Below are 13485 nucleotides of genomic sequence, written 5' to 3'. Positions count from 1 at the left end.
TATTTTTAATTTTAAAACTGTTTTTGAAAAATAATTTATCAAATGACTTTTTTTAATATTTCTTTAATTTTAATAGTAATAATATATTTTGGTGTAAATTATTATAAAAATTGAATTTGTCTCAATTTTATTCTGGGGCTAAATCATATATTTAATTTTATATAATTCAAATTTTAATCTTGGCATTTAATAAAATATATTTTTTATTTATATAAGTTAGTACGATAATTTTTAAAGTTGAAATTACTAATTTTTTAAAACTTTTAAACTGTTTTTGAAAATTAGTTTATCAAATAATTTTTTTATATATCATAAGAAATATTAATAAATATCTTTTAATATTATTACTATTCTTTATATATATATATATATATATATATATATATATATATATATATATATATATATATATATATATATATATATATATATATATATATATATATCTTTTCTATTTCATAACCACCTACAACTTTTTAATTTTTAGTTTTTTTTCATCTCTTTAACTATTCATTAAAGGTGCCATAAATTACTATTTTAATGCAATATTTTATTTCTGTTTTTTTCGGTTACTATTTTTTATTAATGGGTAAAATATCCAACGTGATATTTCTTCTTCCAACTTCTACGATAATTTCACATTTGGTGCATCCTTCTCCTTCTACAGCAGTTACAAAATAGTTTATCTTCCATAAGCAAAAAAACGGTTCCTATAACCGTTACATATCACATATCCCATAAATAACCGTAAATCTAATAACTTCATTTGCAGATCTAGATAGACTTTTTTTCAAATCTGTCTGCTTATCAACTTCATCCGATCTCTTCAACTTTGACAAGAGAAAAAAGTGCAAATAGGGTTTTCAAATCACTTTGCTAGGGTTTCCACCAAAACTCATATTCTCACCATCATCTTTCTTTTATTCTTCCTCTTTCTTTTTCATGCTCTTTTCTTAACAAGTTTGTGTTATTTAGTGTGCTGGAAACTAATTTATCTGAATTTTGTCACGGGTTGATCCCAAGTCTATATTATGTGAGTTTTTTAAATTGGGTCAGTGTGTTAAGGGCTTCAAATGCAAACTTTTACCTGATTTGAATGCTCGGAAGAAAGGAGAATATATAAATTATACAGTGATAAGTGTGATGATAATATGTGGTTCATTGATGTTTTTTTGTTTGTTATTGTTTTGGTTTTGATGAATTTTCATTTTTTTTCTGGCGAGGAATGACAGGAATGACAGCCACATTGGAGAGAGTGGAGGAGTCAAACCAAAATGAGAATAATCAGAACAATTGTGATTTGCAAGCATGTTGTGCAATTGATTTGTCCTATTATTTTCAATATAATAAAGTTGATTGTCATTTTATTTTCAATATAGTAAAGTTGATTGTCATTTTATTATTCTAATTAATTGGTATTCAAAATTTGATAATAATGCTAATAAATAAAATATTTATTTAATAAAAGTTAATATGATCTAATTAATAAAATAAAATTAATAATAGTGCTAATAAATAAAATATTTATTTAATCAATACTATATGATCTAATTAATAAAATAAAATCAATAATTGCATATTCAACCATTTGTGTATTATATAGATTTATTACATGTAAATGTTTTATATATAGAATAACGTGATGTACTAGAACGTAATTTCATTATTGTGCTTTTGAAATTTTAATAGCTACATATTTTTCACTACTGTAGTGAAAATTATTTTTTTCTCAAATTTGATATTTTTAGTATATTAACTATAAATATGCAATTGTTGTTGACATAAATATATTTATTTTAAATCTAATTTTTTTTATTTCTACGATATTACGATTATTACAATTATATTCATTTGTACAAAAATTAATATAAATTATAAATTAAATGTTAAACTTATTAAAGTTTAAGTAGTAATATTTTTATACTCTTAATGTTTTAATATATAAATGCAACCATAATAGATATTATTGTTTCTAATTAAAAAATTAAAAGTATAATTTCAAACATAAGCTGAATGGACTATAAACTAATTTTATATGCAAATATAAAAATTTAATATGAATTATTATAAAATAATGTAATTTTATTTTTAATATATCCGTGCGGAGCACGGGTGGACAATCTAGTTATTGTCAAACTCAATTACTAATCCCTGATAAAAAAAAGGTGTTTAGCTATTTATAATACAGGTGAACATAATAAAAAGGTTAAAAAATAATACATGAATCATAAAAAGAAAATTTTAAAAAAAAAAGGTGAGCTTCAATGGTAAAAATGAATCAACTTCTCCCAGTACTTTATTACGATGTTTATACTTTAACTCAATTTTTGCAAAGTCTTAAAGAAGCACGTTGGAATGTTGTTCTACGAGTTCTTCACCATATAATGTGACATCCAAGGCAAGGTCTTTTCCTCGCTAAATATAGTACTTTACAACTTACCGTTTATTGTGATTTGAAACATGTCACATGTCTTTTGACTCGTTGATCTCTCTCTGGATCTTAGAAGACTAAGAGCAACCGATTATTTCTCGATCTTGTGATGAAGCTAAATATCACTTTATCTCCACTATTAGTTGTGAGCTTACTTGGATTAAATCATTACTCAAGTCTCTTGGAGTTCTTCATTCAATGTCTATGTGCTTATTTTGTGATAGTATGTTAATTATTTGCTTTAGTGTTAATTATTTGATTTAGGACTACTGGTTGTTTTATTATTTTATAATTTGTTTCTATTTTGTTGGAGTTAGTCAATAAGTGACTCTAAACTTTAGGAGGAAGTAGGTTGTTATCCCATGTTCCTTTTTTTTTTTTTGGAATACTGATAGTGTTCTGTTTTGAATTCAAAATACTATTAAATGTATTGTTGCATTTTGAAATAAAAACCGAATTTCCCTATTTCATTTGTTTACCTGTTACTCGTACTTCTTTCTTCAATTTCTAAGTTTCTTCTGCCATAAACCAACATAGTCTAACGACTCTCCACATTGTCGCTAATCCAACTTTTCATGAACATTCAAGGCATATTAAAATTGATTGTCATTTTATTCGAGATCACATTCAAGCGGGTAACATTTTCACCTTCTAAATTCGTACAAACATGCAACTAGCGGATATTTTTACCAAAGCTCTCGGGAAGCAACACTTTCAGTTCCTCCTTTACAAGTTAGACATTTAGAGAAAGTATTGTGATAATAATTAGCAGTTGTAATTTACTATACCATTAGGAAAAATAAAACATAAGTAGCACAAAAGGGGTATTTTTTGTATTTTATTATCATATTTCGTACATAATTTTCTCATCAATATCGCTTAATATTTAGTCATGTAGTTTTGAAAACATATATTTCTCTACCAGTGATCAATGATAACAAGAACAGTACAAAATTGGCTCATATTTTTTTTTACACAACATTGCTAACCATGATTCCATTAATAGAAATGTGCATAAACTAATAGGATTTTGTGAGATATGATTGGAAACAAAACTCTGTTAATTCATCAAAAACTGAAGTTTGAAGAATACAGATTATAACCCATAAAAAGAGTATGTTGCCAAGAATATGATGATAGCACTTTTCTTATTTATAATTTAATAAAAGGCTGCTGGAATGTGATTATAGCACTCTTCTTATTTTTAATTTAATAAAAGGCTGCTGATACTTATAGTCCAAGTTATTTTTCCACTGTTATATGAGTCTTTTTCTCAACATCATGTTTGAACTTTGAACAATATATAAATTAATTAGACTTTGCTTCCTCTTTTTGACCAATTAATTAAGACTTTGCTTCCTTATTAAACATTAAAAAAATAATTATATGCATTGTCTTTCACTTCTAAATACCATGGCAATATAAAAGTTTAAAGTTCTATAACAATTGGCAAGTGCATTATTCTATGCAATGAAGTCCTGTACAAATCCAAAATCTTTGTTTGTGGAAATACTTTTTATTGCTTTATCATTATTAATATCATTCTCATGTTCCCTGAAAAATAGTTTGGATCCATCTCCTTTACCTACCAACTTCCTCTTTGGAACTGCTTCTTCTGCTTATCAGGTCATTCATTCATTCATTTCCTATTTTAATATATGCTTTGTGACTTGTTAATTATTAATCAATTCCTTAATTAACGATGATTATGTAGTATGAAGGAGCTTACATGAGTGATGGGAAAGGGCCAAGTGACTGGGATGTATTTACTCACCAAACACCAGGTGGTGATGATCATAATTAAAATGATTTTGCTTAATTAATTATCTCTTAAACAAATTTAAGATGATGTTAATGAAACCAATTATTGCAGATAAAATAATGGATGGAAGTAATGGGGATGTTGCCGTAGATCAATATAATCGCTATCTGGTATGCATCTCAAAAATTTCAGAAATCAAAATTATAAAAATAGTTAATGATTGATTACAAAATAACACTCACTCTTTTTTTAATTATACACTTAATTAGTAAAAAGGTTGAACACATAAGAGTATTTTATCAAACTAAATAAAAAGAAATGCTACCTTTTTTTTAATGTAAAAATTACAAAAGAAACATATAAATAGTGAGACACAAGTAGTGAGATTATTGTGGATTAGTACAGGAGGATATTGGGCTAATGGAAGCCATGGAAGTCAATAGCTACAGGTTCTCAGTTTCATGGGCAAGAGTTCTACCAAGTATGCTTCTTTATTTTATATTTCTCAATTTAGAGATTACCAGCTGCTTGAACTCAATTATTCTCCTTATCTTTTTATTTCTACAGAAGGCAGATTTGGAGAAGTCAATTCTGGTGGCATCAGCTACTACAATCGACTTATAGATGCTTTGCTTCTCAAAGGTTTATTTCTAGTTCTTATGGCATCAGCTAGTAAAATATTAATTAGACTTATTCACACACATTGATTGGAAAACTTGCAGGAATTCAACCATTTGTAACAATATCTCATTTTGATTTACCTCAAGAACTGGAAGATAGATATGGAGGTTGGCTAAGTCCAGAATTACAGTAAGCAACTGACTATTTAGCCTTTCTTTTATTTTTCTTGACATCATTTAATTGGAGTAGTTCAACACACATAAGCTAATATTAATCAATACTTGATGCACAGGGAAGATTTCATATATCTCGCAGACCTTTGTTTTAAATCATTTGGTGACAGGGTAAAGTACTGGGCAACCTTCAATGAACCAGATTATCTGGCCACCTACAGTTACCGCCAAGGAATAGCTCCACCATTTCGTTGCTCTAAACCATTTGGAAATTGTAGCGAAGGAGATTCAGAGAAGGAGCCATATGTGGCTGCTCACAACGTAATCCTATCACATGCAGCTGCAGTATATATTTATAGAACCAAATACCAGGTACTCTTTAGTGTATAACATTCTATTCATTAAAAAGAAATCCACCTTTAAATCTGCTAAGATGATAAAATTCAGGTCGAGCAAGGTGGTAAAATTGGTATTGTCATGAACTGTGACTGGTTTGAACCCATCAGCAACTCAGTGGCAGATAAGTTGGCCACAGAAAGAGCACAAACGTTCACCCATAACTGGTATATCCTTCCCTTCAACAAAAAAATCTTTTAATATCTTTTATCAGCTTACACACTATGAAACACTGACACAAACATTTAAGAAAATAAAAATAAGTATGCAACTAAATGCATTGGTGTCCAATCCACCTTCAAATATTCTCATTCTCTAAGTATGTACATAGTTTAATTAACAGTCCAAAGCAGGATCTTGGACCCAATCATATTTGGTGAATACCCTCCAATTATGCAGAAGATTCTAGGAAATATATTACCCAAATTTTCCAACAAAGACAGAGAGAAACTAAAGAGTGGATTGGATTTTATTGGCATCAATCACTATACAACTTACTATGTTAAGGATTGCTTCTACTCCAAATGTGAACCGGGGCCAGGGGTCACCAGAACGGAGGGTTCATACCAACAGAGTGAAACAAAATATGGAGTTTCAATTCGCAAACCTGTTAGTATTTTCAACCTAATCATAATGGTTAACGAGAACTAATATTTTCCTTCAGCTTATTTCTAAATCTTCTAAATATGTGTACGCAGACTTCAATTGAATGGCAATCTGTTTATCCACAAGGAATGGAGAAAACTGTCACCTATGTTAAAAACAGATACAATAACACCCCAATGTTCATAACTGAAAACGGTATGTATAAAGAAGTTAGTCCTTTAATGCATGGAGTTTGTATTTTTCTGTTTTAATAATTTTTTGTTAGGGTACGGTGAGTCGAACAACCGGATTTACACAGATGAGCAATACCTTGATGATTTCAACAGAAAAAACTACATGGCGGGTCATTTAGATTCCTTACTGGAGGCCATAAGGTAGGAATATATGAAAATTCAAGATAAGCACTTAGCTATTTGAAGTGCATTTTGAAATTTAACTATCTTTCTCTGTGGGTTTGTGTGTGCGTTGTCACTTGTCAACCGAGCTGTCTTTTTGTTTGCTTATGACTGGTTGTCACTTTTCAGGAAGGGAGCTGATGTTAGGGGGTATTTTGTCTGGTCCTTACTTGACAACTCTGAGTGGTTACGAGGATATACAGTAAGATATGGACTCCACCATGTTGATTATGCAACACTCAAGAGAACTCCCAGATTATCAGCACGTTGGTACAAGGAATTCATAGTGAAGCATAAAACAGAAACCTTCTGCCAGAAATGATGATGATAGAAAAACTGGTGCAAACCCTAAAAATGAATCAAATTCTCTCATTGAAAGGCACATAAACATCATGAGAAGAAATGTGAATTAATTTAGAGTGGTCTATGTACCTTCAATGAGAAGGAATTTGATTTCAGTTAAAGTTGTTTACGTACCTTCAATTCGAAGGAATTTTGTTTTAGTTAGAGTTGAATTATGCACCTTTAATAAGAAAACACTTGAATTAAGTTTGCGGCTACACTTTTGGATTATACGATGAAAAAGCTGTTGTGCTTCAGTTCTACCGCTGTCAGTTCAAGAATTCAGTAATGGACTATATATGGTGAATTTGAATGAAATGTCTTTTAACTTCATATTTAGGAGTGAGCATAAAAAGACAGACCTTATATTCGATGCCATAGGCACCAAGGGTACATCTCGACCAGTGTATGTAAAAACGAGAGTCAACTCATAAAAACGGACGAGTTTCCGTCCCTGAAGCATGCTGCCGTGCTGCGTCTATGTTGAAATCGGAAGCATAGAACTCGGTGGAATCGTACGTTTTGCTCAGCCGAAACGTTGTCATCAGCCACCCCAATTTTTTTGGGTTTTTATTTTTAAAAAACCTAATTTTTCAAGGGGATGTAGATCCGGGTCGGGTCACATAAAAAAAGTGACGTTTAATGTGCCATCATTATTTTCAAGAAGCAAAGTGGATATACATCACCGTTTTCTATTTTCAAGATGCAAAGTTCCATTTCTCTTCCTATTGTGTCATCATTATTATTCATTTCTCTGCCTCGTTACTTACTCTCTCAAATCTAGGGTCGAGATTCTCGACCCTGGATTAAAATATTCATTAGGGGAGGTATTCTCCATGGCCTAAAGTTCTTTAATTCCAATCCAACACTTGTTGGGGCTGTGTTACATAAAGGCAGGTTCATTGCCCAAATTAGGAATGAAGGAGCGACAAGTGCCCTGATGTGTTGCAGCTAATTCAATCAGGGATGCGTGGACCTACTGTGCCAGCTACCATGGATGGAGAAGGGAATTTAAATACATTCATATATAAACACTTCAGATTTAGTTGCATAAATCTTCTACAAGAAATCCTGGAGAATTTTTCAGATTTCTCAAAGCTATGCAAATGGAAGGATTTATTGAACAATCTTATAAACCTAAATCAATTATAGATGAAATATTACAGACTATTAAAAACAAATTTCATAATAGAGAAAAATGTTAAGTGTGTACCTGTGGAATGTATTGTGACAAAATTCTCAATTCTTCACTATCCAAGTATAATATACATTTTCAGAAAGAGGTCTTGAGTGCTGAATAAACTATAGTGTGACTTACCTATTTAAAGTTAATTACAACAAAAAAGGATGCTCAACGCTCACCGGTATGTGACAGAATGCAGCCATGCACCATCTTAGGGAGATTTTGCACTCTTACTGCAAAATGCGAAACCAACATATAATGATACATTACAATTCTTCCTCCTATTGAATATCTGCATGTAAAAACATATCTTCAGTTTTCACACATATAAATCAGTCGTAACACTGAATCAGGATGTTTTCAACTTGAATGACAGTGATACTCACACAAAACTGAGGCAAAACTAAAACATAACTTCAGTGTCGTGCCAAGTCCTTGACTCGAGCATATTTCTAGCATTTTAACACCTCCACCAAGGCAAACCAGCTTTGTATAAGTGTTCATCATCATCCCATGAAATTTGACAAGCTTGAAGGCCAATTGCAGCACTTGGCTCTTTTCCGTGCTGAGCAATCCAATTTGTAACATCAGCTTCTTTTTCACTCTCGCTGGTGAAATCTTTCTTGTACTTTCCAAATGGATTAAGTCCAGGATTAATCATCTCTGCAATTGCAGCAGGCATATACATAGAATCGCCAATTAAAGGTGCCTTACAAGCAGCAAATTGAGCTCGAATCTGCATTAAAATTGAAGTCATTTTTATCAAAACACCGTAGTTTTGTTTTCCTAGAAGATAATCAAAATCAAATAAAAGAAATAAGGAAATTTTCTGTATTAACTCATTATAAATTAAACTTTGAAACAGTGCTAAATGACAACCTACCAGTCACCCTTCATATAAAAGAATCGGGACATTCAATTGGTTGATACCATAGAGATATTAACTTCCAGAAAACTAATGGAGAGCGCAATATTCAAAAGTTGCAACTCTCCTTGATAATTAACACAAATATAGCCTAATATTACCAACAATTACTAGAACAATAGAGTTAGTCACTACAACAGTGATTTGTAGCAGCCGACAAAATGTATTTAAATTGATCATTCATAATTGTTGTAATGTATTAAGAATCAACAAAAGAAAAAATACAAATAATACATAAAGACAGCTAACAGACCTGATGAGTTCGACCAGTAAGAAGGTTGATTTTACACTCGTATGCGTAATCTTGAGATGGCCACCCACAGTCTTCAACACAATATTCATCTTGAACAACACTAGTTGGCCAAGGAACCTTTCTGCATTCCATGACCTCGAGTTGACAAAGAAGCCATCCCTTGATAAAATCTACACTCAATAAACATCTGGGGTTGAATCCACAATATAAAACCCTTATCTGGAAAACTTTTACCAACTCCGCAGAGCAAACAAACGTTTTAAAGTTTAACTTTCCACTAGAAACTAGAAAGGCATTTGCCCATCGACATATCATGTTGTTAATGAACACCCCTATCCGAATTCTACTGAATCAAAGAAGATAAAATATATAAGTTGATTAGGTAACTCTTTCCAACTTGGCTAATGCACCTAACTAAATCATATGGCAAAAAAACTTAAGATATTACAACTTGCTTAGTGTAGTATAAGCGCATCACTTTGTCTTCTATTGTCAAATCTTTTCTTTTATTATTTTCGGGGAGTGGAATATCAAATATCAGGCAAGGGAAAAACTAATTTCAGAATTCATGTTTCTCAGTCACTGATATCATGAGACATGCCATGCAGTTTGCTTCTCCCATTGGAGTTTCTAATAATACTTGATCAATGAAAATACACATACTTACTACTTCACTATTTTATTTCAAATTTCTCAAACAATCTTTGCAAAGTGTTGAAATTTATCTAAGTATATATAGAAAGAGAATATTCTCTAGAATATTCCTTAGTGTATTCTAGAATAGAATAGGATAACTATGTAATTAATACTATGAGCTATACCTTTTCCTATATAATACATCTTCCGTAGTGCTATTCAGATTTCAGACACACGGTTTATTCAGGTGCCTCTTAGTCTCTCGTATTTCAACACAAAGAACTCAAATTTGTGTAGTTACCTTCAGAAATAAGTCGAGGAGCCATGTTAATAGGACGCATATAGTGGTTAATGATTCCGGTTGGTAAAGGAGAAGCTGCAAGAGCAAGATAGAGCTTTTTCACTTTTTTCTCCTGAAAATAAAAAATTAGTGATCAATAATTTGCACTGCACTTGGAGTAAAATGAATACTTTCAAAGATCAAACAGCTCATGCTCTGTGTATGTTTTACAGGTAGAACTGTAGAAGATTGTACAAGTATAATGTTAGGATACTACAAGAGCCTCAAGTCAAAAGAGGAAGATGTGTTAGTGGAAGTGGGATATGAGAGGCTTAAAGTGTGGAGAGTTTATGAGAGAAAGAAAAAGAGAGGAGTAGGTAAATAACTGATAGAAGTTTGCATTTATGTTTTTATATTTAGTATGCATTCGGTTTTATTTTAAGTATTGAGTTTGTATCAGGGAGTTATGTCATATGTTGTATTTTGAAAATAACCACTTGGTTGGCAAAGGGAGCAGGGAGATGTCCTGACCTCTTTGAGGAGCATATGCTCTGGATTATTATGGCCTTTATCTTATAATTTATCAATGGTGCAGTAGTAAATCAAATTCTGTCTTTGTGTCCTTTGTTCTATTATAAAATATGAAATGACATCAGCATTACCCGTATTTTGCCATGAAAGATAGAGCAATACTCCTTATTCCTAGCCAATACTACACTGCACATAAAATACAGTATTACATTATCTATCATTTCCAGAATGACCAACATTAATTTATTTAAACATAAAGGCATTTACCAGCTTTCCGTGCAGTTGTCAATCTGATGGGTAGTCATCAACGGTGTTGTCAATCCCAAGGCACGAGTTGCAAAGGTTGCACAACTTTCTTCAATGTTGTCGGTAGTGCCACCTACCTAGCAAAAATTAGAAAAGAATAACTTGTACAGAAACTTTAGGCACTCGACTAACAAATAATGTAGACATATCAATAAATTCGAAGAGAAGTTTTTCAGAATATTAAATTCTTGACACTCCAAATTATATATCTCCCTCTAAACTAGTAAACATACTTCATAGACAATGCTCAAAATTTATCTCCACCACCTACTGAGCATCTAGCCCAAAAACAATAAATTCTTGAGATTACTATATCTTTACTCACTAGTGTTTTCCAATACCACTATTGCTTGATAAAGACTTCCAGGTAATAAACCTCATAGACTATCAAAAGATGGAGGAATCGGGTATTACCCTATTAGGCATCAAAAAGCACATTATATATCTCACCTATTGTGCATAGACAAATAATAATGTTGGACACGGGTCACGGCAACAACTTTTCAAAACTTTGATGAAGACATTCAGGGGTCCTAATTAGAAACTACGAGGGATGTTGGATTATTTTAGTAATTTTTGAAATATTGTACTCCTTCCGTCCTCAACAACAAAACTCCTTTGAAACATTTGTCATTCTCTAAATATAAGTAAGTCTCTTTACAAATTTCTAAATACGTTTAATACTACCAAATTGTCTTGAAATATAAAAAGTCAACATAGAATACATCTATACACAAAGAGTAATTTAGTAATAGTCATACAAAATGTACACATTGATTAGAATACCAACTTTTCTTAATATAGGTACAAACGTTAAGGTAATATGAATATAGAAAGACATAGTTTATACTCTATGAAAGACTAGACCTTGGGTCATATATGACCTAAGAATGAAGTTCTTTAAACATTTTAGAATTTTATTTTAAAGCTCAGGTGTTCCTTACCAAGTTAGATAGCTTATATCCTAATTGAACTTAATTCCTTATTCTTTTTATAAAATTAGGCAATTTGTTTAAAACAGTGGTAGTGATAACTAAGGAAGCCTGAGTGTACAACTTTGGTTTATTTTCTTCTCATGTTTCATGCTATTTCCTAAAATATATTACAGTTGACCAACCTAGTCTGACTTGACAAGAAGCACTGAACATCATTTTCTTCAAAATTTCATTCCTACTGGCTTGAATTTCTGTTAGATCCCATCATCTTAATAACCAATAAGCTGAATTCAGATGACAATTAATTACTCATGCGATGTAGAACATGTCCATTGGACATGAAAATTACAGGATTTACAACTGTTGTCTACTATCTAAAATTTATTAACAATTCTATAAGAATCCTATACAAAATTAATAACTATTTCTAAGGGCATAGTGTAGAATTGATTACATACCGAAGTGCCAGCAGGTTTATCCAAAACTACGTATGATTCCTTCACAGCTATAATCCTTGATCTCCAGTCAATCTCATAGCACCTAAAAAGAGCTTTCAAATGTCAAACATTATCATAATTTCATCTCATGCCTCTATAACAAAAACAAAGATGCAAATCCAAGAAACATTTTAATGTACCTATGAAAACGCTTGGGGTGCACGTGCACTCGCAAATAAGTTCCTGGTTCAACAAATTGATCCCCATCAGTTACACGGAAAGTTTTCTGCGCTTCTCTTATAGTTTTTCCTTTGATAGAAGCTCTTTTTCGCAGAACCAACGGGTCCGTTACTTGCTTGAAAACCCTAATTTGCTCAGCAGTAGCAGTAGGAGGAGGCTTCGGACAAACAAGAGCGAAATGCACAGCTCCGAAATGAATCAGATCTGCAACAAACCTTCACAAAATAAAACTTAGGTTTTAATTTAATCCAATTTTCATGAAGCTAACAAATGAACTTCATAGAATGATTTTCCACTTACAATTGAGGAAGATCCAAGGTTTTGCAAATGTATTCTAATACAGGTCCTCCTTCTGAAACAACTAAGTGTTCAATTCTTGGTGGAGATTTGTGTTTTGGACATGGAAGCAATCGGTCATACTTAGGGTAGCTTGAAGAAAAAGGAAGTATCAGTATAAAAAAATTGTGTAAGCGGTGAAAAGATAGTGATAGGGAAGGTACCTATTGGAAGAAGAAGTAGCGGTTAAGTTTCCGGCGTCGGTTGTTGAGGATACAGTTTCGCCGGAGAGTGCGACGGTGCTGTTGTGTGAACTCCGACAACACCAACCAGAGGCGTGTAGTGTGAGGTGTTTGTTAAGTGAAATGCGAAGTGCGCGTGCCGCTAAAGGGACGGCGAGGCTACGGTAGCCGCCGGCGAATAACAGTGACGCCACTGATACCGAACTCATCTCTATTTTGTTTTTGAATTCGAACTACTACTTCACTTATCGAGTAGAGGTGGGTTTTGAATTTTTGAAAATTGTAGGCCTAGTATTGGGCTCCAATCTTGAACCTGATTCTGGTTAAACTACCTTTGTACGACCAATCTCTCTGCACCCTCCATCAGTAACTCCCACCCTTCAAAAATGTTTTAATTCAATACTAACCTATTATTATTGAAAAAATTATGCAGTAGATTAAAAACAAATGTTCTTTACTATCACCAAGGCTATGTTAACATACCATCAAAAGAACGGAGCGGAATAGAGCGGAAC

General features: G+C 32.0%; 2 protein-coding genes across 3 annotated transcripts; one reads left to right on the top strand and one right to left on the bottom strand.

Annotated features, from left to right (window-relative positions):
• The first annotated feature begins 3837 nt into the window (after positions 1-3837).
• On the top strand, positions 3838-6710 carry LOC131595455 (beta-glucosidase 46-like). The gene is made up of 12 exons (XM_058867803.1): positions 3838-4057; positions 4146-4215; positions 4305-4363; positions 4599-4674; positions 4761-4835; positions 4916-5003; positions 5107-5359; positions 5435-5550; positions 5737-5992; positions 6082-6184; positions 6255-6363; positions 6514-6710. The coding sequence occupies exons 1-12, from the start codon at positions 3902-3904 to the stop codon at positions 6704-6706; spliced, it is 1554 nt and encodes a 517-aa protein (XP_058723786.1). The 5' UTR covers positions 3838-3901; the 3' UTR covers positions 6707-6710.
• Positions 6711-7951: 1241 nt separating this feature from the next.
• Positions 7952-13236, bottom strand: LOC131595456 (RNA pseudouridine synthase 6, chloroplastic-like). Of its 2 annotated transcripts, none has more exons than XM_058867805.1 (10): positions 12953-13236; positions 12753-12881; positions 12413-12667; positions 12234-12315; positions 10802-10917; positions 10666-10720; positions 10025-10136; positions 9088-9257; positions 8292-8645; positions 7952-8201 (listed from the first exon to the last, which is right to left on the bottom strand). In XM_058867805.1, the coding sequence occupies exons 1-9, from the start codon at positions 13177-13179 to the stop codon at positions 8370-8372; spliced, it is 1422 nt and encodes a 473-aa protein (XP_058723788.1). In that variant the 5' UTR covers positions 13180-13236; the 3' UTR covers positions 7952-8201; positions 8292-8369. The 2 variants fall into 2 exon arrangements, with proteins under 2 accessions (XP_058723788.1, XP_058723787.1); XM_058867804.1 differs by having other exon boundaries at positions 8296-8645; positions 12953-13235.
• Positions 13237-13485: the final 249 nt, after the last annotated feature.

This window comes from Vicia villosa, linkage group LG4 (genome assembly GCF_029867415.1).
Source record: "Vicia villosa cultivar HV-30 ecotype Madison, WI linkage group LG4, Vvil1.0, whole genome shotgun sequence".
Taxonomy (NCBI): domain Eukaryota; kingdom Viridiplantae; phylum Streptophyta; class Magnoliopsida; order Fabales; family Fabaceae; genus Vicia; species Vicia villosa.
The sequence above is the reverse complement of the archived record's forward strand: the minus strand, read 5'-3'. Positions and strand labels throughout refer to the sequence as shown.